This window comes from Melospiza melodia, chromosome 3 (genome assembly GCF_035770615.1).
Source record: "Melospiza melodia melodia isolate bMelMel2 chromosome 3, bMelMel2.pri, whole genome shotgun sequence".
NCBI lineage: Eukaryota > Metazoa > Chordata > Aves > Passeriformes > Passerellidae > Melospiza > Melospiza melodia.
Genome location: NC_086196.1, coordinates 130,704,413 through 130,725,674, shown reverse-complemented (window position 1 = coordinate 130,725,674; position 21,262 = coordinate 130,704,413). Strand labels below are relative to the sequence as shown.

The window sequence follows — 21,262 nt, the reverse complement described above, 5'->3', positions numbered from 1 at the left end:
CTGTTTCTTTCACATTAATGTTTTATAAGGGATGTTTTAAAACTCTGTGCTTGATTCCTTGGCTTACAACACTTGGAAAATTTACAGTTTTTCTGATTTTTTTAAATAGGTTGAATCTACACAAAGCATGATTAGGATTTTGGGCCTTTCAGCTACATTACCCAATTATCTTGATGTTGCTACATTCCTACACGTCAATCCCTACATTGGATTATTCTACTTTGATGGCCGTTTCCGACCTGTACCTCTGGGACAAACCTTCATAGGGATCAAGACAACCAATAAGGTAAGGAATTGTGAAGAAAGGGTTGCTGTTTGTGGTCTCTCTTTGATCATGCTTCGTGCATGTATGTGTATGGGCCACTTGTTTATTTTACTACATATTTTCTTTTGTATAAAGATATACATAACTGAAACATGCTTTAAGAATCTTCTTTCTTCAGTTTGCCATACTTGCAAGCAGGCCTTGTTGCAGTTGTATACAAAGTTATTTAACTTTGCATTACCTCTTCTTCACTTGCTAAATTTTGCTTGGTGAAGAAGAAATTTTGCTTGGTGAAGAAGAGAAATCATCACCTTAACTGCAGAGTCACATTAGCAGCTGATTATTCTGCCTCTTTCATTTCAGGTTTCCATGTGGTGCATATATATATATATATATATATATATGTAAATATGTAAACACAGCATGCATTAATACTAAAGTTACTGATGAAAACCTTACCATGCTAAGCCATTAATTATCATATGTACATACTTGATAGAAACTGTATTTAAAGTAATCCCTAAATAAGCTTCTTTACTCTTTGTGCTATTGGCCATTTTGGGAAGCATTTAGAAAATAGTCAGGTATAACATTCTTATTAAAAATCATTAGTGCAGTGACACTTGACGTGTAAAATATAGTTCTTTAAATACAGGACTTTATACAAACACTTTACATAGATTTCCCATGCATCTCAGTATCTTATAATTAAAGTTTATGTAGTTAAACTTTTCAAAACGTATTGTTCACATGTGATTTAAATTAATAGATACCAAGACATTTTCAATCAAAAGTTAATTTTGTGGCTTAATCAATCATAGCATTTTATTTCGTTTTTGTAAAAATGGACATTGACTTTCTTACTAGGTTATTTCAGTAGTCATTCCATCTGCAGTGCAGGAGAGGAATTTATTTTACAACTGTGGGGATATGTTTCAAATCTATATGCATAAGACTAATTTACCATATGGTGCTTACCATTATTTGCATATTTTAGTCTTCATTAATTGCTTTTAATACTTTCACTCTTACTTGCTGTTACTTTCAATTCATCTTTCACTGCTGCTTGATTCTAATATTTAGTTTATCTTTGCTATATAGTAAGAAAAGAGAAAATACTCCTTTTCTTCCAACTCACTTTAGAATGCATCTAGGATTCAAAAAATCAAAAATATAAATAAATCTTCTAAAATTTGAAATTATTAAAAACCAGTAATTTTCCAAAGAAGCATAAGGAGATGAGGAAATATTAGGAGGTAATAGTTATTCTGCAGACTGTAGTAAATACCTGCAGACTGTTTTGATAATACCACAGCCAGGAGATCTTCTTTTATTTTTCAGAAGATTGTCATTACAATTTCACAGAGCAAAATATATTTTACAATGAAGATAATACACTTTACAGCAAGCAGACAGTAGAAGTATTAAGCCTCTTTGAAAAAGGATTGTATTCAGGATAATACTAGTACTAAAGCTGCCTAATTACTGCCAATATCAACGTCCTTGTGGTCTTCACGAGAGGAGGAAAGCAATGTAAGGAAGTCCAGGATGAAAAGCTGTTGTTGCAGACCATCAGCAAGTGCAGTCAGTGCTGTGTCCAGAGGCACTAATCAATTGCAAGGAGATAGAAGACTCACTTTTACTTACTTTAGGTAAAGGCTTTGCCACAGTTTGCTGAAATCCTGCATCCAAAAAAAAGACTCCCCCAAATTTTGGAGCTGATTATCAATTTACAGAGCCACGTGCAAACTGTAGGCAAGCTTTCAAAGGCAAGGACAGCATGATGTATTTATTATGCATAGAAGTTATCCAGAAAAGCTCTTAAAACTCTGTGTTGAAATTCTTGGAGCATATGGCACCAAGACTAAGGTTTGACTTCTTCAGTGAAGGTCTGTTAATGTCAAATATTTTTCTTTAATATCAGTCTTCTTTCTTTAGGCATGTTTATGTTTTTCTATTTAGGTATAAATGCAAAGAATATGTAAAGTTAATTTTATGGTATGTGTATGTATGTGTATATGTTCATGTGTCTTCATGCACTGCTCTTGTCAGTTTCTCCTTAATGATTTTCACTTGCTGTTTCTTGAAAAAACATACTTGGTAAAATGCTGACTTCTCGATTTAGGAATGATTAGACTGAGTACTTGTCTTTAGCCCATGTGCCCATATTTTCTCATCTTTTTATTAATATATTCATACAGTTTGAAAGACAAATTTCTCTTACCTATAAAAATGTTTTAAAGGTTTTTTTCCCAGCTTTCATATATTCTAATATTAAGTCCAAGTATTAAATTCCCATTTTGAAATATGTACCTGCTTTGCTTATGTAGAACATTTCTTGTGCCAAAACAATTTGGTTGTAAAACACGAATGCAAAAACGAAGAATGGAATTATTGCTATGATATTGGACTTTATTTATTTATTTTGATTTGTCACAATGTTAATACTGAGGTGCATTCAAGTAGATTTATGCTATTTATATTTTAATACATTTAAGAAATAGAAAAAAAATTTTTGGAGTAGGTTGAAGAATACTCTTTATTTCGACTGGAATCTTTCTTAAACATTTTATTAATCTGTAATTGAAAGCTGTCTACATGGTACTCACAATGTTCTCTTTGCATGACCCAACCATGAAGAAATCTCATATGGCAAAAAAACTATCAGTAATTTCCTGGAGATAAAAACATACATATGTATGCAATGTAAAAACTATTTCTATATGCCAAATAGAAACCCTTAATTCTAGATAAGGTATATTAAATTGATATTTCCTCAAAATCTCGTAGAAGTAAGATTGCTTAATATGAAACAGATAAATTTAAGAACTGGGTTACTTCTCTTTGGTCATTAAAAAACACTAGCAAAGTCACTTTATAAATTTGTATTAACTGCCCTTACTCATACTTTATCTATGTATTTTCATGTTTTATTTCTGAGTTTAAAAGCAAAATGCTATTGTTGGCATGGGAATTGATATACTGTAAATTTAATTGCATAATCAAATTTATCTTTCACAGATCACTCTAAACTGCTTGATACATACTAGATAGTCTGTAAAGATAGAAATTATTTTAATATGGATGTGATGTTTCTTTTTCAGGTGCAGCAGCTGAATCACATGGATGAAGTATGTTATGAAAGTGTGCTGAAGCAAATAATGGCTGGACACCAGGTACCTGTTTTTTAGTTTACTTTCCATTCAGAACATACGTAAAAAAGTTAAATCATCACAGTGATGTACTGAGAATTATTCTTTTATAATATGTCACTTCAGAGGTAGCCTCTAACCTTCATAGAATCAGCATGCAAGAAAATGTAAACTGACTAAATAGGGTTAGCTTCTAACAGAGGTCAAAATTCCCAGTTCTTTATATATCTGTAAAGTAATTATTGTGTATTTATGTCTCTTTTTTAAAAATTACAAGGCAATTTAGGTCAGTACTTTAGCGACCTTACAACAGGTACATGTAAAGATTAAAAAATCAAAAATGAAGCCCTTAATAATTCTTCTTAGCTCTTCTTATATCTTTCAAATTCTTGTCTTTTGTGTTGGAGATGAGAGATGAGAATTACTCAGAGTTCAAGACCTGGTTGTAAGGGCTCAGCATAAGTCATTTGAAATATCCTGGGGTTTGTGTTTTGTTTTCTTTTTAAAGGAAGTAATCCTTCATTTTGCTTTACAATAGAGGTTTCTGCAGTGAATTTTCAAGTCTGACATTCCCCTCAACTAAGAATATGGGCCTAATTCATTTGCCTGAATAGTTTCTCATTCTGTTATGATTGTGGTCCTGAACTACTCCCACACAAAGTCTCATTTTTGTTAGAACTTTGCACGTAAAGCAGGTATGGCACCTCTTCAAAGCAAGAACAAATGCTAGTGCTCTATGATGGTTGAAGGGCCTTTTCAGTAAATAACATTTATATAAAAGAGGGAAACTTTGTCCTGTACAGTTGCTCTAAGAAGTGCACATTTTTTGCTTTTTACAAAAAAAATTTATTGTGTTTTTTTAAAGATGAACAGTTAGTTTATGACTTAGGAAGGGAAAAAATACTTCAACAACAGCCTCCTAGTCCTCCTGTCCCACTGCCTTGCTTTAACTCCATTCTTCCACTTATCTTCTCTTGTTGATATCAGTTATTGTTGTTACATTCAGAAAACTTTCATGAAGATTACTTATGGAAATATTGTTATTTTCCTGAGTGAAGACTGTTAATTAAATTTTTTAGCAGCACCAAGGGAACTTTTGTTCAGGTTCTCCTCATTGTCGATTATGCAAAAACATTACCAAATTCCTAACACTGAAGTGCATTTATTTTCTTATCTTTCATTTCTTGTTTTGAGTTTGTCTGCAAGTGGCAGAGTCTTTAAATCAGTAGTGTCTAAGTAATGTATCTTGGATTCCCAGCAGGGAGTCTGTGGGCTGCTTTGGCATATTTACTGCACCTTTCTTCCCCTCTCTTTTCTTCACACTGAGGACAAAAGTGACTGCAAACATGTATGATATTATTTGAAAAGATTCAAATACAGTAAGTTGTTCAATTCTAGTGGGTGATGGTTTTGTAGCTTTTCTTGAGAATAGTTTTGATTTTTGTGCTAGCAGCTGAATGCATGAGTGCTTTGTTTTAAGGCATGAGCTGCAGTTTTAATAGGTGAAGAGAACTGTTAGTCTACTTAATGTTACAGTTTCAGCAAAGGACACTGTTGCTGATCTCAATTTCTGAAAATCGTGTTTCAAACCAACAGCCATATAAGTGTAATTTTGGACAAAGCAAAAGTGTGGTTTCTCTTGCTATATAAATGCTGATTTGATTTAAGAACACTGGTTAATTTGATTCATATGGTTGTAAATTTTCTGTGTTTGCAAGTGTTCATTCTGCTGTGTTGCAAAACTCTCATTTAGAGCATGTAAATAGCAGCCAGTTACACTGGACTTTTCTTGGGACTCTTTAATTCATATTGATCTTGATATTTATTAAACAAAATATCATAACCTGAGATTAATTATATACAAGTGCCAGTATACAGGCTTTGACCATACAGAATCAAGCACATCAGCTCATTGTCTAATTATAATATGTACCAGATGAAAAATTCAAGTTTTCCATTTAATGAGTCTGCTATGACAAATGATCTATCTAATCACTAGACCAAATGCAGATGTTTAAAAAGTGGAAACAAAAAAAAGGTCATGTGGATATATTTACATTGAGATGCCTATCCCATAGTGGAAGATGAATATTGTGAGCAAATATGATTAATACTGCACTAGAAAGCTTTTCTTCAATGTCTTTTCACTATTTTGAGAATGCCCTTTGATTTTCTAGCTTTCCAGAAACCCATCACCTTGTGTCCTCGTTCACCATAGGCTGTTATCATCATGCTCTGTTACCTTTCTTAGCTTATGTTATCTGAAAAACTTGTATTTATTAACATTACATATGTGCAAACTTCATATGCTTTTTAAGAAAACTGTGGTTGCTTCTAAATACATTTCTTAAAAAGATGTTTTCATCTCTTCTCCCCAAATACTTAAGAAAAAATTACCATAGGTGTTGTGTATCTGTATGACATTCAGAACACAGTTGAGGTTTTATACCTATTCAGGCAATAATGTATGACAGACACAGATCTCATTAGCAATGCTCTAGAGAGCCTAAAACTTCTGTTCTGTTTCATGCTGAATTGCAAGGAAGAAATACCAGAACCAGAGAAAAGCACTTTGCCTCACTAAAGTTGCTTGAGTTAATATAGATCTTCCTGTGGCCATCAAGTTTTCACAATGTTGGGTCTTTTAAGATTCTTGATCAGAGTCTTTGAAATGTCTTAATGAATTAAATTGAGCATTGTTTGTCTATTGTTCTGTTCTCAAAGAATTCTCAAAGATTTCTACCATGGCAGAACTAAATAATTTACTCTTATGGAATTCATGCTGATATGTCACTGTCATATTGTAGGTTGCAGTGTGATGTTTGGCTAGAGTTACATGTCCATGTGTTTTTATTAGATATATGTGTATTTTCATTTTTTAAGGCTGAGGTTGGTAGGAGTAGTTGCATTCTATAGGCATGTGTTTTGACAGATGGAGAGAAGCTTTTTATGTTGATTTTTCAACATTCATCCTCTGCAAGACTTCCAGCTCTTCCTGGCTACTGGGAAATTAAGAATTGGTGATTCAGTCTTTAATTTTGATCCATCTGCTCAAACTAATGAGATATCTCATTTGTAGGCTTCACTTTGAATTACCAAATGCAACTGAAACAATAACATTTGTCTTATAGCACAATTCTCCTCTTGTTTAAATTGAGGAAGTTTGATAAATGGCTTGCCCTACTGACTTTTCTGGGGTTTTTGTTACAGAAACTTCCTGTTGTGACTAAAAAAGATCAGAAAATGTCCCAAAGGTTTCCAAGTACTTTTCAAATCAGTGTGCTCATTTGGAAGGATTGCTAACAATATGGAAATCTGTTGGAAGTTTTCTCTGGCAGATCCTACATCCTAAGACAGCTTTAAGTGAGAACCTCTGGTGCAGTTAAGTCTGCTTTTCTGGGGCTGTCCTTCCATGCTTGATATTAGTTGGTGAATATTTATTTTCATGTCATACTTTAAATTTGCTATGTTCTGATATAATCTAAAAAGATGTCAGATCTTCCTGGACTAATTTGCACTGTCAGAGTTTTATTTCTAACACTTAATAAACCAAAGATACTTTAAATTAAGAAAAATATAATGTGTGCCCTTTTTCAGAAAATATGACTTCATGCTCAGTTGCAGGTGGAGTACTTTTCCAGCATTACTCTTCCAGGATGCTCTTCACTTAAATCTAGGTCAAGGCTAGGTGACTGAAAATTATCATTCCTCAGTGTTATTACAGCTGTATTTTTTTCAGATAGTCACCAGTAGTGGGCCACATCAACCAAAAGAATTATTTCAACTACAAAGCTGAAAAAAATTAACATTTTACAGCCCTGTGAGAAGGGCATCTAATGGCAACAAGTTCAGGGGTGCAAGTAGCACCTTCCTGAGACAGCCTGTGGAGAATCTCACGAGATCAGCAAAGGCAGTGACTGAAGACTGCAAATGCCAGCATAAATTCTATAATTACCTGAAACATTGCATTACTGGCTGGGTGTGTGTTGACACAGGTAGATGGCCAGAACAATCACAAACCCAGGCTGAAATGGGAAGAGTTAATTTTTTTTCATTACCTCGCTAACTGGAGGACCCTGAGGCAGCACCTGGGCAGCAGAGACACCGGAGGGGCAGCACAGGCACTGCCAGGCTCAGCCCTTCTGATGGGCAGTGGGGCTGCTGTTTGCACCCATTTCCCACTTGTTGTACCACCCTGCTGTGCTCTTCATGTGCTTTTCATCATTTCTGAGCTTTGATCTCTCTCTCAGGACAGCAGTCTTAGGCTTGTCCATGAGAGTGCCTCCAAGTCTCTGTGAACACCTATGTTATCTCAGCACAGATATTCCACTTCTCAAGCCAGAGGATGAACAGCAGTAGACATAATATATGAGATTTCCCATACTGTTAATCTGCAGGCCTAGGCAATCCCAGCTGCAAGGTCCCTTGAGTGAATCTACCATCCTCCTCACCATTCTTCTGCTTTTAGTCTTTTCCTTCCAATAACAGTTTAGGACAATGCATATCATACTGTATTTATCAACAATTTATGACAATAACATGACACCCATGTCATGTTATGATTTGAGAAATTTCAGAAATTTTTAGGAGTTTTGAGAAATAACATAGTATGTTTACAATTTTGGGTATTCCTCTAAAGCATATCATGTGAATTTTGATTTAATGTTAAATTCCTTTATCTAATATATTGAACTGCTGCTCTCTTTGTCAAGGTTCAGTTGTTTAAGTTGTTTAAGTTAGTATCCTAGGCAGTTAACTATTTTTCACTTTGACTCATAAATTCACATCCATTATGTCTCCTGCTGTTACTGAGCTTTTGCTGGTTTATCTCATTAGCTTGGTTACCAGGAGATGATCTCACATTTCTCCCATTGCCCCCATCACCTCTTAAATAGTTTTGCTGTTATGAGTTTGTCAGAACCTTACTCCTTGCTGTCTTTTTTTCTTTTTTTTCTTTCTTTTTTTGGTCTGAAATTCTTTCAAGCTAAAAATCCCAAAAATTTCTTGTATTATCAATTAGAAGAGTTGTTGCTGAAGTCCTTGAAAGCTTTTGAAGGAGGTTCTTCCTCAAACTGCAGTCATAAAACTCTTCTTTCACCACTCTCCTCAGACTATGCACCTCTTTTGTTTTTCCATTTTCTTGTTATTTTTTTTCTTATAAGTGATTCTCTTTGATGTTACTTAAACCTTCAAAAGAAGTCCTGTGTTTTCTTTGCCCTTGGTGTTGTTTTAGCAGGTCTCTTAAATTTTCCCTCTGCACCTTATTCTCCTGTATGGCTTTTTCTGCTGACTTTCAATACTCTGTTACTCATCTTCAGTCACAGGTATCTAAGTTTCAGTCCTGGTTCCAAATCCAATGCACTTTGCTCCATTGCCATTTTGTCTGTTTATGACTGTTTTAAACTTGGAGTGCCTTTGGCTTTCTCTTATCTTCTGAAATCTCGTTTCCTTTTTAAGACAATAATTCCTGTTTTCCCATTGCTTTTGGGACTTTTCTGTGTAAGTCTGACATGACAGTATCTTTTCTTTCCCTAGCTCTGGTATTCAGGGAAACTCCAGGAGCTGAACCCGATGATCCATGACTGTGCCTTCTGGCTCAGCTTTTTCTGTAATTCCTTGAAAGTTCATTTTCTCACTGAGCTTGGTGTTTTCAGTTCATAGCAAAAACTGGCTGTTCTGTAGGAGCTCTGACACCTTTCTGAGGTTCTCATTCCCTCTCTGTTTATGGTTCAAGGTGTCAGTACATAGGTACACTGAGGTTCAAGGTGTCAGTACGTGAATACTGAGGAGACATCATGGCTTTGCAAGAAGTGGTTTCACTATGCAAGGAACAGCTTTTCTAGTGGGGAAAGATGTCAAATTGTCTGTTGCAAAGAACTTAGATTTTTGAAATGCTGTATAGTGTTGAAAGCCTCAACACAAGAGGGAATGCAGTAGTAGTAATTGTACAAAATTAGCAGCAACTCCACTTAACTAAAGCTAATAACTTCAAGCCAGTAGAGATACAACAACCCTTTTTTGAATTAACATGCTAGAAATCTCACTACTGGGATGAAAAATGTGGATGAAAAGTAACAATGGACAGCTTTATACAAACCATCTGTTCTTGTTGAGGCACTGGGAGTGGTGATTTTGAACTGCCCATTTTGTGCTTATTTCCATTCAGTTTTTTTAACCTTTTGAAGAAAGTGCTTTTTGAAGTACATTGTTAGTTTCTGAACTTTTACTCTTCTCCTTTGAGCTAGTTTTTTAGGTTTAACTGGACTGTATTCTCTTCTGCTTTTGCAGTATTGTCTCAACTGCATCTGATTCACGTCATGAGCTTTTACCTTCTATCTATTAAAATTAAATGAATGTGCAGAATAGAGCCATGTATAGTTGTAATATTTTTAATTAGTCTATGCATTGGGTGGTTACTGTGCAGTTGTCTGGAGATCAAGATTGTTTTATCAATTAGAATTTATGTTCTTAATTAAAATGTTGTCTTACACTACTGGTCCGCATTTAGTTCATTAGAAATAATTTTGAGGTGCAATAAATTTTTTAAATGTTTTGGAATAATTTTTAAGTGTCACCTTGCACAGATTTTTAATAGTTTACTCTTTCAAATCAGGATTTTTGTTGTCTCAGGTCAGAAACAAATTGTACTCAAACTTATATAGTCAGAACTGGTTCTGTGATGTATATTGCACTTAAAGCATTCACTTTGTCTGTAATTGCTCTCTGTGTACAACAATTGACTTGAACTTTGCAGTACTTAGAAGTGTCATCTTGTTTTTCTGAGCTATCTTAAACTAAAAAAGAAACAGAGTAGTTAATTGAAATCTATTATATTAAATTGTCAGCAGTGAATTTGACAGGTATTAATTTCATCCGTAAAAATGATGGATTAAATTTCTTTATTATCAGTTTTCCAGCTGTTATTTGGCTGCAGAAGCCGTGTGAAGATAAAAGTTTAATAAGCTTAGTTACTGGAGCTGTTGACAATGCTTTTATAGCCGTGTCTTGAGATAAGATTTAATAAAACATTATTTTCTTCAGAGGTCTTTCTGGGACTTAGTACCTTGAGAATTAAGCTTGTCTTAGTACCTTTTTCTTGGTGAAATAGTGTTTATAGCATGCTTTGGACAAATGAGTCTGAGAATTTGCAGAGTTTATTAACATGTATTCTTCATCTAGATTGGGGTGTTTTTCTAGATTTTCATTTTAGAGCTTAAGGAGTTTATTTCAGCCTGAGTTTTTGTACCTCTGTATCTGCACAGCTTGTTTCTCTTTCATCATCAGGTGTAGCTTATTTGCATATATATGTGTATATATTGCTTCTACATTTATATGTGTGCACATGTATGAATAAAAATAGACAAATACAGAAGGTAAAGTGACCTGGCAGGATGACTAAATTATGACTGATTTTAAATGTAATTTCTCTGTCAATGTTAAATGTTATATCTCTATCAAATGAAGAATTGAGGTTTTGGATCATTTTCTTTTGCAGTTTTTGCACAATTAGGGCCCATTTCTAGGTGTGGTTCCTTTAACAAAATCACAAAGTAATTCAGTGATGGTGCACTTTTTTTATATTCTGCCTCTTCATCATTTATTTACACTCTTCATTTCCACAATAACTGCCTTTTCAACTTTAAGGATATTATAGTTAATATAATCTTCTGCCTGTTTAAATGAAATTTTGTCTCTTACTTTAATTGAAAATAGTATATTGATGTGCTGTGCACTTCAAAAAGTGCTTTATACCAGATGTTTCATATTATTGTCAAATGATATGTATGTATTATTTTTCTCTATATTTTCTGGCCAAATTCATTTGACTTTCAACATATACCTTGTCAGCTGCCTTTATGAACCACTGAGGAAATTGCTGGAAATGGATGCCATAACAAGTTATGTGTATAAAACCCCATAATTCTTTAATTAGGGAGCCTTCTAAATGTTTATGTGCAATGTTTCTATGCAGTATGCTAATTTCTGCTTGTATGCTTGTATTTATATAACAGTTTGTCTGTATATGTGCACTCAGGTGTTCACAATGAATTTATGTAGACCAGAAACACCAATTTAATATTTTCTTGTTACTTATGAGTACATGAGGTGTTCAGGTGATGTCTGCAGTCCTACACAGCTACACAGTGTTGTCAGTATTGGTATTTACAGCTATCTGAGGTAGCAATGTCTACTGTTTAGAATTATTCTTCTTCTGATATTATGAATTTGCATTGAATCATTAAAACAAAACAAAAAAAAATCCAGATGAGCAACTTCTCATAGCCTAAAATTTTAGTTAAATTAAGTAATTGATAGTTGCATCCTGAGCCAGTTGGCCTCTTGTGGATGACCTAAGTGTTGAGTTGCAGATTTACTGCATGCAAGTGTGGCAAAGGCAGGTTGACCAATCTTGCATCCATGTATGATGAGTTTTAGTAGCTCTGTGCTAAAAGCTGCTTTTCAGATATGACACTGCAAACCATTAGCAGTCTAGAAGACTGTGGGAAGTTAAGTTGGTGCTTTTCTGTCAGCTGCACATTATTTTTCTCTAAGAATTCAATGGCAAGGTTAAATGATACTCCAGAAGATACGTTAGGCATTGTCAGTGGTTCAAAGCTTTTGAAAATTATTGCCCTATAGCTCTGAAAGAAATGGATCTGTATGCTTAATTTATCATCATAGTATCAACTATGTAAATAAAATATCTGATTTTTTTGTCAAAACATCCGTAAATTTATTACCAAGGCAACTACTGTCCACCAACACTTTATGCCTGTCACAGTGTTTTAACAGATGTAACCTGAGAATCCAATGCTAATGTCTTTGATGGGTTTCAATTAGAAATACACAAAAACATAGGTTGTAGAAAATAAGCATTTTGCGGAACCCATGAGGATGGTAAATAAATTTTCACTAAGTTGCATCAGGAAATTTGCTTTATACTTCTAATCACTTTCCAGACTATGAAGTTTCTCATTTTTGTAATCATGTGGTGTTGAGAGTTTTCTTTGTGGCTACTGAAAAGGTGATTCCAGAATATATTACATTTGGATAAATAGCATGCCTTTTAATCATGAGGTATTTATGATATTCTTATTTAGGCTAGGATATTTTGAGAAGGACTAGGTATGTAGCATGTGGGTTTAGGAACAAGATTTGATTTATTCAAGCACAGTTTATTACCATTAACAATAAAAGCATCATTTAAGTTCTTCATAACTTAATAAGTTTCATGTGAAAAACACTGCTTGTCCTTGAAAGCAGTTCTATATTTTCCTGATAATATAGAAAACCTGTTGATTAGGAGCAAAAATATGGATAAAGGTCTGTCTTTAAATCAGTGTTGATAAAAAATAAGTTAGAAATCATGACTTTTAGTCATGTTCTTTTAGTTGTTTAGTAGGTTTATGTTACCAAAACCAGAAGATAGAGGTGGCAACTGGCAACATGGCAACTTTCTTAATCTTTTTTTGCTTAAGTAAAAGTAACAGGAATAGATATAAAGATTTCTCCAGTATCTTCTATGTTCCTTTCCTTCAGTAAAGCTGAATGGAATCTGCTTATGACTACTGACTCCTGGGTCATTTTTGCATATTATGAATGTTAGAGATGTGAGTATAGGTTTGAAAACATAAGAGGAGACATGGTGAACATGAGAACTCTTAATCTAGAGTGATATTTGTTGAAAATATAGTTTATTATACCACAGAAACATATTTTGTTATACAAAGTCAAAATAGTTAGTGTCAAAACAGGACAAAGGGAAATGCTTGAAACAAATTATTGCATGATCTTGTTTTTCTAAAAAAAGATACATTGAAAAGCTGCTTATAATTTTGAATAATAATTGTCATTCAAGTCCATTGGCATCTGCAAAAATGCAATTGTTAACTGCCTAATGACATATATTTGCATAGTAATAGACTAGCTATTCTTGCTTAATTTTCTATACAAGAATAGTTATTGCTATTTCTATTTCTATCCTGTCAATTAAAATTCAGAATAATTTCTACTACCTGTAGAAGTCAGTAAAGTATTGTTTGTTTCTCTTATTTTTAATTCACCCTCTGCTTTAATTTTCACTCTATTCATTTTTCCTCTGCAGTTTGTGATATATTTGGCTGACGCTACAAATGGAAGATAGCACAGATCCTATTATAGTGTTCCCTAACAGGTTTTCTTTAGCAGAAAATGTATATAGCTGTTGTTTAAAGGCAGAGTTGTCAAGTTTCATGTGGGCAAGTAATTTTCACTTGAATCATCCTCCTATAAGTACTGCTGTGTGAACACTGGCCGTTCTCCATTGTAAAAGTTTGATGTCATGGGAGTTTCCTATTTTAATGCTGGAGGCGTAGTATCACTTAAAGTCCACAACTGTTTTATCCATAGCCTCGAAATACATCCATATATCCATAGCCTGGAAATGACAGCAAACCCCTTCAGTTCTACATAGTGGCAGAGGATGCAATGTCACATTTTACATGGGCATAGCAGAGTGCCTCTCTGAAATGCCTCTGTATTGCTACATGCAGCATACAGAACAAAAGGGAGAAATTAGGGATTTGCATCCCTAATTGCTGAGCTAAGATGTTATTGAGATCAGAGATGTGATGTGATGCCTCACATGACTGAGTGCTGCAATGGGTGGAAACAGAATCTTGAGCAAGGTCAAGGTTAGGGCAGCAGGGAGCTTGTGTGTGAGCACAGCAGGGATACCTGGAGCTCTGCCTGGGGACGGATGATGAGCCAGCTGAGAGCTCAAAAGGAAGATTAGCCTGTAGATAGACATAAGCAACGTTGATTTTGCTACAGACACTGCTCAGGAATAAAGTAAATGAGGACAGCTAGAAGAAGCCTCATGTTTGTAGTCCCTGGTCTTCTGGGGAGACTTTACCACTGCAATGTCTGCTAGAGAGACAGCGCAGCAGAGCGAAAGCAATCCAGTGGTTTCTGGAGTGTGTTGATGACAATTTCCTAGCATAGATGATTGAGGAGCTGGTGAAGGTTGATGCTGTACTGTACCTTGTATTTACAAAAAGGGAAAGACAGGGTGGGAATCTGAATGCTGGGAATGTTTTGGCTGCAGTGACCAAGAGATGGTGGAGTTCAAGTTTTTAATGGAAGGAACAAGGCAAAAAGCTGCACTGTCCTGGGCAAAAAGCTGCACTGTCCTGGGCTGCATGAGAACACTTTGTCCTTTTCAGAAATCTTGAAAGAATCCTATGACAGGTGGTCTGGAATAGCTAGGGGATTTTCAGGTATCAGATCTTCCAAGCTCAAGAACAGTCCATCCTGATGTGCAGAAAATCAGGCAAATGGCCCAAGGCAAGTGTGGATGAGAAAGAAACTCCTGACAAACATGATAAGGAAGCAGACAGGAGGCTGAAACAGGGACTGAAGACCCAGGAGTAATATAAAACCACTGTCCAAGCATGCAGAGATAGGATTAGGAAAGCCAAACTCTGTTAAAAAAGTGAATCTGTCAGGGTGTGTGAAGGGCAGCAAGAGGGGATTCCACAAGTACAGCAGCAGCAGCAGGAAGGCAGCTAAGGAAAATGATGGCTCTTTATTGAATGGGGCAGCAAACCTTGTGACATAAAACATCTGTAACACTGAGCTATTCAATGTCCTCTTTGCTTGGGTCTTGCTAGTAAGATTTGCCTAGGAATCCCAGAGTCCCTGGCACAAATGGGAAAAATCATAACAAAAACTTATCCTTAGTCATACCCTTACTGTAAGAGAAATAAAAATTAAGACATATGATCGTATTTCAAAATTTGTGTAATAGAGCATTTTTTTTCATGGATAGATGTAAAACACACAAGGCAAAATGAAAGAAGGGCTGATAGGAAGATAATAAAGAACCTCCAATATAATGTCCCTACCAGAACCCTTTACATAGTTTCATGAGTGGCATGAAGATAAGCTGGGGGAGGTTTAGGTTGGACATTAGAGAAAGATTTTTCACCCAGAGAGTGTTTGGGCACTGAAACAGGCTCCCCAGGGAAGTGGTCACAGCACCAGCCTGACAGAGTTCAAAAAGAATTTGGACAATGCTCTTGGGCACATGGGATTCTTGGGGTTGTCCTGTGCCAAGCCAGGAGAAGGACTGTGATAATCCTTGTAGCTCTTTTCCAACTCAAAAATTCTGTGATTCATAAATAATGAAAAAATTAGATGGGACTGTGCAATAAAGCATTCACTAGGGTAGTCACTTTTTAAGTAAATATACATTAAAAAAATCCACAAAAAAAATACAGAAATTGAAATGATAGGGCACATGTCTAAACAGTACTATTATTGCAGATAAATAAATAAGTGCACAATGCAATAGTAAAAATATCTCTACAGTGGAGTAATTACCCCTTAAAACCTAGTATATCAAAATAGAAAGGTAGTTAGATAAATAGTGATGATAAATAGATTTTTATGAGATTATATAGAGTGTTTTGAAAAATCCTAGGTTTTGTTTTAACAGAGATGATCAGAAGTAATTTATTTGAGTGAATAAATCAAAATTTAGAGAGTGATTAATGGCAACCTATCAAGACTTCAAAATTTATCACCTTGCTGTTTTGATTAGCTGATAAAACATTATATATTTCTTTGTTATTAATTAATATTTTCTGTTAAAATATTGTATGGTATTGTGCAGCTTTGTTCTACAGCACAGTTTACTAAATATTTCTCTTTAATTTTATTTAACTTCTCAACCTTGAATGAAAATTCATATATTCCAATCAACATTATTTAATGTCATGTGATGAGTAAATGCAGTCTGCCTTTAAATTGTGACTTTTTTTTTTGTAGACAAGGAAGGATATAAAAAATGTCTCATTAACACTAGTTTGTAGGCAGCTTAGTAATCCTTCAGTTTTCCATAGTAAAAGATCTTAGTACACATGCAAATTATATCAATATTTCTTTTAAATACAAGATGTACTAACATTAATTAAAGTAATTAGAAAGCAAATTCAAATTCTCTTGTTGCCTTAGTAAGTGACAGCCTGTTCAGCTCTTTCCATTCCCATGGTGTTGTTTAATGTGCAGAAAGACTTTAATATGCAAAATACAAAAATCTGCTAAAGCAAAAATAAGATTTCTAAGTTAAACTTTTTAAGCTTTAGTATAGGTCATCTTATGAAATTTCTTATTTATTGCTGGTTTTTTAGTTATAATTTCTGGATAGTTCTTCATGAGTTACTAGATGAACTGGGGAGAGGAATGGGAAATCACATTTATACACTGCTATGTTATCAGTTAGATCTGCTAATCTAAAATATCCTGATTTAGCATCATTTTTGATCAAGAGCCATTAGTGAGCTCTGTGTGTGTTGTTTTCATGTATATTTTGGAGGTAATATACTTTCATTCTTTCTTTCTTTCTTTTGGGCAAATGTTGGGCATTGCAATTTTGAACTGTATCTTGGCAGTTAGGGAGAAATCACAGCATGAGAGAAAAGTTTTATTAATCTTTAGAATTGGGCTACATGTTAGAGTTTTACTTAGTCTGTAAGGTGGTTCTATTTAATGATGTGGAGGGAAATGTTTTTAACATAAATAGATGTCCTTAGCAGTCCTTGGGGAAAAGCATTGAAAGTTTTTTAGGAATTGAGTTTTGTAAAATACTTGGGGAAGTTTTCATGCTGACCTCAAGGCAGATGATGTTTGGACAGATTAATCTGTTGATCAATATCCCTAACTGTTCGTTTTCAGTAGAAGTAATACCCAGATCAAGAACCACATAAAAGAACATGTTATAAGGATTTAGCTGTGTGAAGCCAAACAGTCTGGAGGCTAAAATATAGATGCTTGTTTCTTTACCACATAATTAATATCAACATTGAATTAAATAAATTCATTCTTTAGTCTTAGTTTCTTTGAAAGGTATGATGGAAAGTGGCTGGCAAAACCTAGGCCTTCTCTCATCAAGGAGAGGTGTTCAGGAAGAGAATTGCTGAACTCAAGCATTCAAGTGACCAGCACTTTTAATAGGAAGATGGAAAGATAACTGAAAGAGTCAGCATGTTTCCCCAGAAAAATGATGCAACATTTTAAAGCTATCATAGAGCATGTCAGTTTGAGATATGTATTTTCCAGTAGGAAAAGTTAATCCAAGCATCTTTGCTGTCCAAGGCAAAAGAAATGTATTTCAAGGTATTTCAAGTACCTGATTATACATTTTTAGTAATAATGGCACACTTCTCTGCACTTTGGTGATGCACTAACATCTTTCATAAAGATTAAAACCTGGAATATGCAACTCTTTGGGGAATGCAAGCAGTTCCTGCTGTGAATTTTAAACAAAGTCTTCAGTAAAAGGTTTGATTTGTTTTATACTTTGCAAAAATTCTGAGGAGGTAACCTAGCTAGAGAGATTTGCTTTCTCCTTTCTTGTATATTTTTTATTATTTAAAAGCTTTGGTTTCAGGAGAGCAGCAGCAGACGCTTTCAGCACTAGGGCTATATACACCAGAGCTGGCTTTGAACTGCAAAGTACAGATCTAATTACACAGCTTGTAACTGTGGAACCACTTCTCTCTATTCTAAATTACTTTTCCTAACTTATTTGCATAATGTAATGCACAGAGATTTTGCCACTGAAATGTAATATTCTCTGACACAGTTAGGACAGGCTAAATTAACCCTCCTAAGACTATATTGCTATCTGACAGTATATTTGACTGTTTAGTGACTTCATTGGGGAAAAAAACATCCAACAAAATGTTATATGTCAATTTTTAGCTAGGGCTGGTTCTTTAAAAACATGTTGTGATGTACAGAGATTACAAGATGTAACAAGATGTACAGAGATTGTTGTCTGTCTGAAAAGTTCTGTTTTTTTAGTCAACAATTTTGCAATCACTGTAAATTTTTTCAGGTGTTGATATGTCATCATTTAACACATAAAAGCCAATGAATCCAGCTGTACATTATTAAATGAGTGGCAGATAAATATCATAGAAAATGCTGCACATCTGAAAATTAATCTATAAGAACTGTGGAAAGGCTTCTGGGTAGAGGACAGTTGCACAATGCTTGTTTCTCAGTTATTGTCTGCATACTAAGGTCTTACTGAATGAATGATTGCTGTGGTGTCAGAGATTGCCATACATGTAGGCAGAAGCTTTAGAAATCATAACTGAAGTTTTATTCCAAGCCTCTGCAACTGAAGTTTTATTCCAAGCCTCTGCTAACTAAAAGCAGAAACATGTGCAGGTTTTTTTGTTTATACTTGATGAATTTATTGAAATTTATTGAGTATAATTGGCAGAAGAGAAAGGGAACTCAATGTGGTCCCAATCCATCTGTCCCATTCCAGTTCTTGAAGCATCTATACTGAGTGCCTCCGACTAGCAAAGTTTCTGAAGCCCACAGGGTTGTTTGTAGACATACATGATGGCAGGCAGTAATAAGAAAGAAAGAAAGAAAGAAAGAAAGAAAGAAAGAAAGAAAGAAAGAAAGAAAGAAAGAAAGAAAGAAAGAAAGAAAGAAAGAAAGAAAGAAAGAAAGAAAGAAAGAAAGAAAGAAAGAAAGAAAGAAAGAAAGAAAGAAAGAAAGAAAGAAAGAAAGAAAGAAAGAAAGAAAGAAAGAAAGAAAGAAAGAAAGAAAGAAAGAAAGAAAGAAAGAAAGAAAGAAAGAAATTTTAGTTGTTTTTAGGTAAAAGACTCCAACTCTTTTTTGAGATCTCTTGACATTCTCAACAGCGTGAAAAAAAGTAAAAATATTTCTCTCAAACAGTTTTCATGGCTTTTGAATATTGCATTTGTGGTCCTGCTGTTAACAGTGGTAATATTCTTGTGGGCTTTTAACTGTGAGCCTTGCAGAGTAGTTCTCTTCTGTTTGATTGGTTGTTCTTTTCTCACGAGCCAAGTTGTAGCATCAGAATGTTTATCAGCCCAGTATTTGTTTCCAAATCATTTAGGATGTGTCAAATAACACAACTCCTTACATCAGTGTTAATCTTAGTACTGTGTGAACATGAACTATTTATGGCCAACAATTGTTCTCTATTTTTAAGGACTTAAGAATTTTTAAAAGATGCAATCTCTTCAAAAGCTCTTTGAAAATATTCAATAACAATGTAGGCAGGATCATCCTTTAATTGCCTTTGAATGGCATTAGTTTTCATCAGTATGTCATGTATTACCTAGTTTTTGTCATTCCCATAGGCAATATTTTGTAATTAAAGAGTTTTCATTATTTGATTAAACCTTTGTTATTATTTCTCATTGGCCCTGTTTCTTTCTGTCTAAAGGTGATGGTGTTTGTTCATGCTAGAAATGCTACGGTACGAACTGCTATGGCTCTTCGAGAAAAAGCAAAGAACAATGGTCATATTTGTCACTTCTTGTCACCCCAAGGGTCAGAATATGGGCAAGCTCAAAAACAGGTGAGTGAATCATTTACACTGGTAGTCTTTGCAGTCTTGGAATTGATATTTTTTACAAGACAGTCCCAGCATGGGAATAGATGCAGCATTTTTCAGCTTCTGGGAAGATTTTGCTTTGCAAAGTCATGTGAGGTTGCTGAATTGAATAGGGGAGCAGAAGGAGTAATAGCAAAGGAAGGGCAAAGTCTTGTTATTTTCAGTTTGTTAAGATAAAGCTGATAATTGTGTTTCATGCAGCTTGTACTACTTGACAGTAACTTTCGTGTTTGCAGCTAAGGAAGTCTCTAAACCACCAGTTTCAAGGAATATGCCATTATATCTGCTGAAAGAATATTTCCATAACAATTCTTAATTCTGTGCTGTATGTGGCATTTATATTTGGTGATATCAACTGAAGTCTAAAGATTAGATTTAGCCGTGTCTTTTTAAGATCCCATGAAAAATAAGGTTCTTTCTCTTTCGACAATTGATTTCTCCCCATGAACTTAGAGAAGATACTTGCTGTAAAAGTTTTAATACATATGGGAGGTACTTTCTTGCACTGGCAAATATATCTATAAACTCTTCAGTATTTTAGACCTGTGAATTACAATCTTCTGATGGTTTTAGGTTCTTGCATCTGTTGTTAGTTATAATAAAAAATGTTACTTTATTATATACCTCTGAAGAGAATGTGAAAAGATTCATTCAGTTTTAGTAATTATGAATGGAGCATAGATGTTACGGTTGGCAGAATCAGATTTCTGAAACCTGGAGAAATCAGGATAAATTATGTTCTTTTTGGCAAGATGCTTCTGAGAGCTATAATAAATATTTTAAAACTATGCTCATGTAAGTTGATATCATTATATTTCATAACATAGCATATTTAAAAGCCCCTCTTTTTCTAGTAGATGCTCGTATCTGCTATATTATAAAAAACATCAAACTTGAACTTGAAGACCCCATGTTTCTACTATAGCACTAATTAATGCTGAACCTTTTTTCATTAGATTTCTTAGGAAAAAAAACTGAAACTCTTCATTTATTAAAAATAATGTTAGTTTTTTAATGTTAATACAAGAAAAAATTAAGCTATTGAAAATACTAGTACTTATTTAGACAGTCAAAATTATTGCCAAAGAAATTAAGAAAAATTTTATGCTTATTTCAGCAGTGCAAATTTTGTGAGATATCTGTCAAAGAAGTATTCATCCAACTCACTGTGTATGTGAGTGAGAACAGCTCCTGTGTCTTTAGTTTTACTTTTCTGTAATTAATTAAATTAGATATATTAATTAGAAAGCATATTCCTGTGTCGATGGAAACCACAAAACTGTCACAGAGGAAAGTTCTAAACCTGTTTGGAATATGTGTGATATGAATGTGGTTTGATGTGCTGTAATGCTTATTACTTGTGGAAATAGCAGTAGATTCCATCTCTGAGGCAGTGCATCGAATGCACCGAACTGG

General features: G+C 34.4%; 1 protein-coding gene across 3 annotated transcripts in view; it reads left to right on the top strand.

Moving 5' to 3' along the window:
- Positions 1-21,262, top strand: part of ASCC3 (activating signal cointegrator 1 complex subunit 3) — a 253,580-nt gene that overhangs the window by 105,741 nt on the left and 126,577 nt on the right. For all 3 annotated transcript variants that reach the window (XM_063153070.1, XM_063153072.1, XM_063153073.1), the window contains 3 exons: positions 110-286; positions 3,370-3,441; positions 19,676-19,810. In XM_063153070.1, coding sequence (XP_063009140.1) covers positions 110-286; positions 3,370-3,441; positions 19,676-19,810 — 384 coding nt within the window. The remainder of the gene's footprint in view (positions 1-109; positions 287-3,369; positions 3,442-19,675; positions 19,811-21,262) is intronic.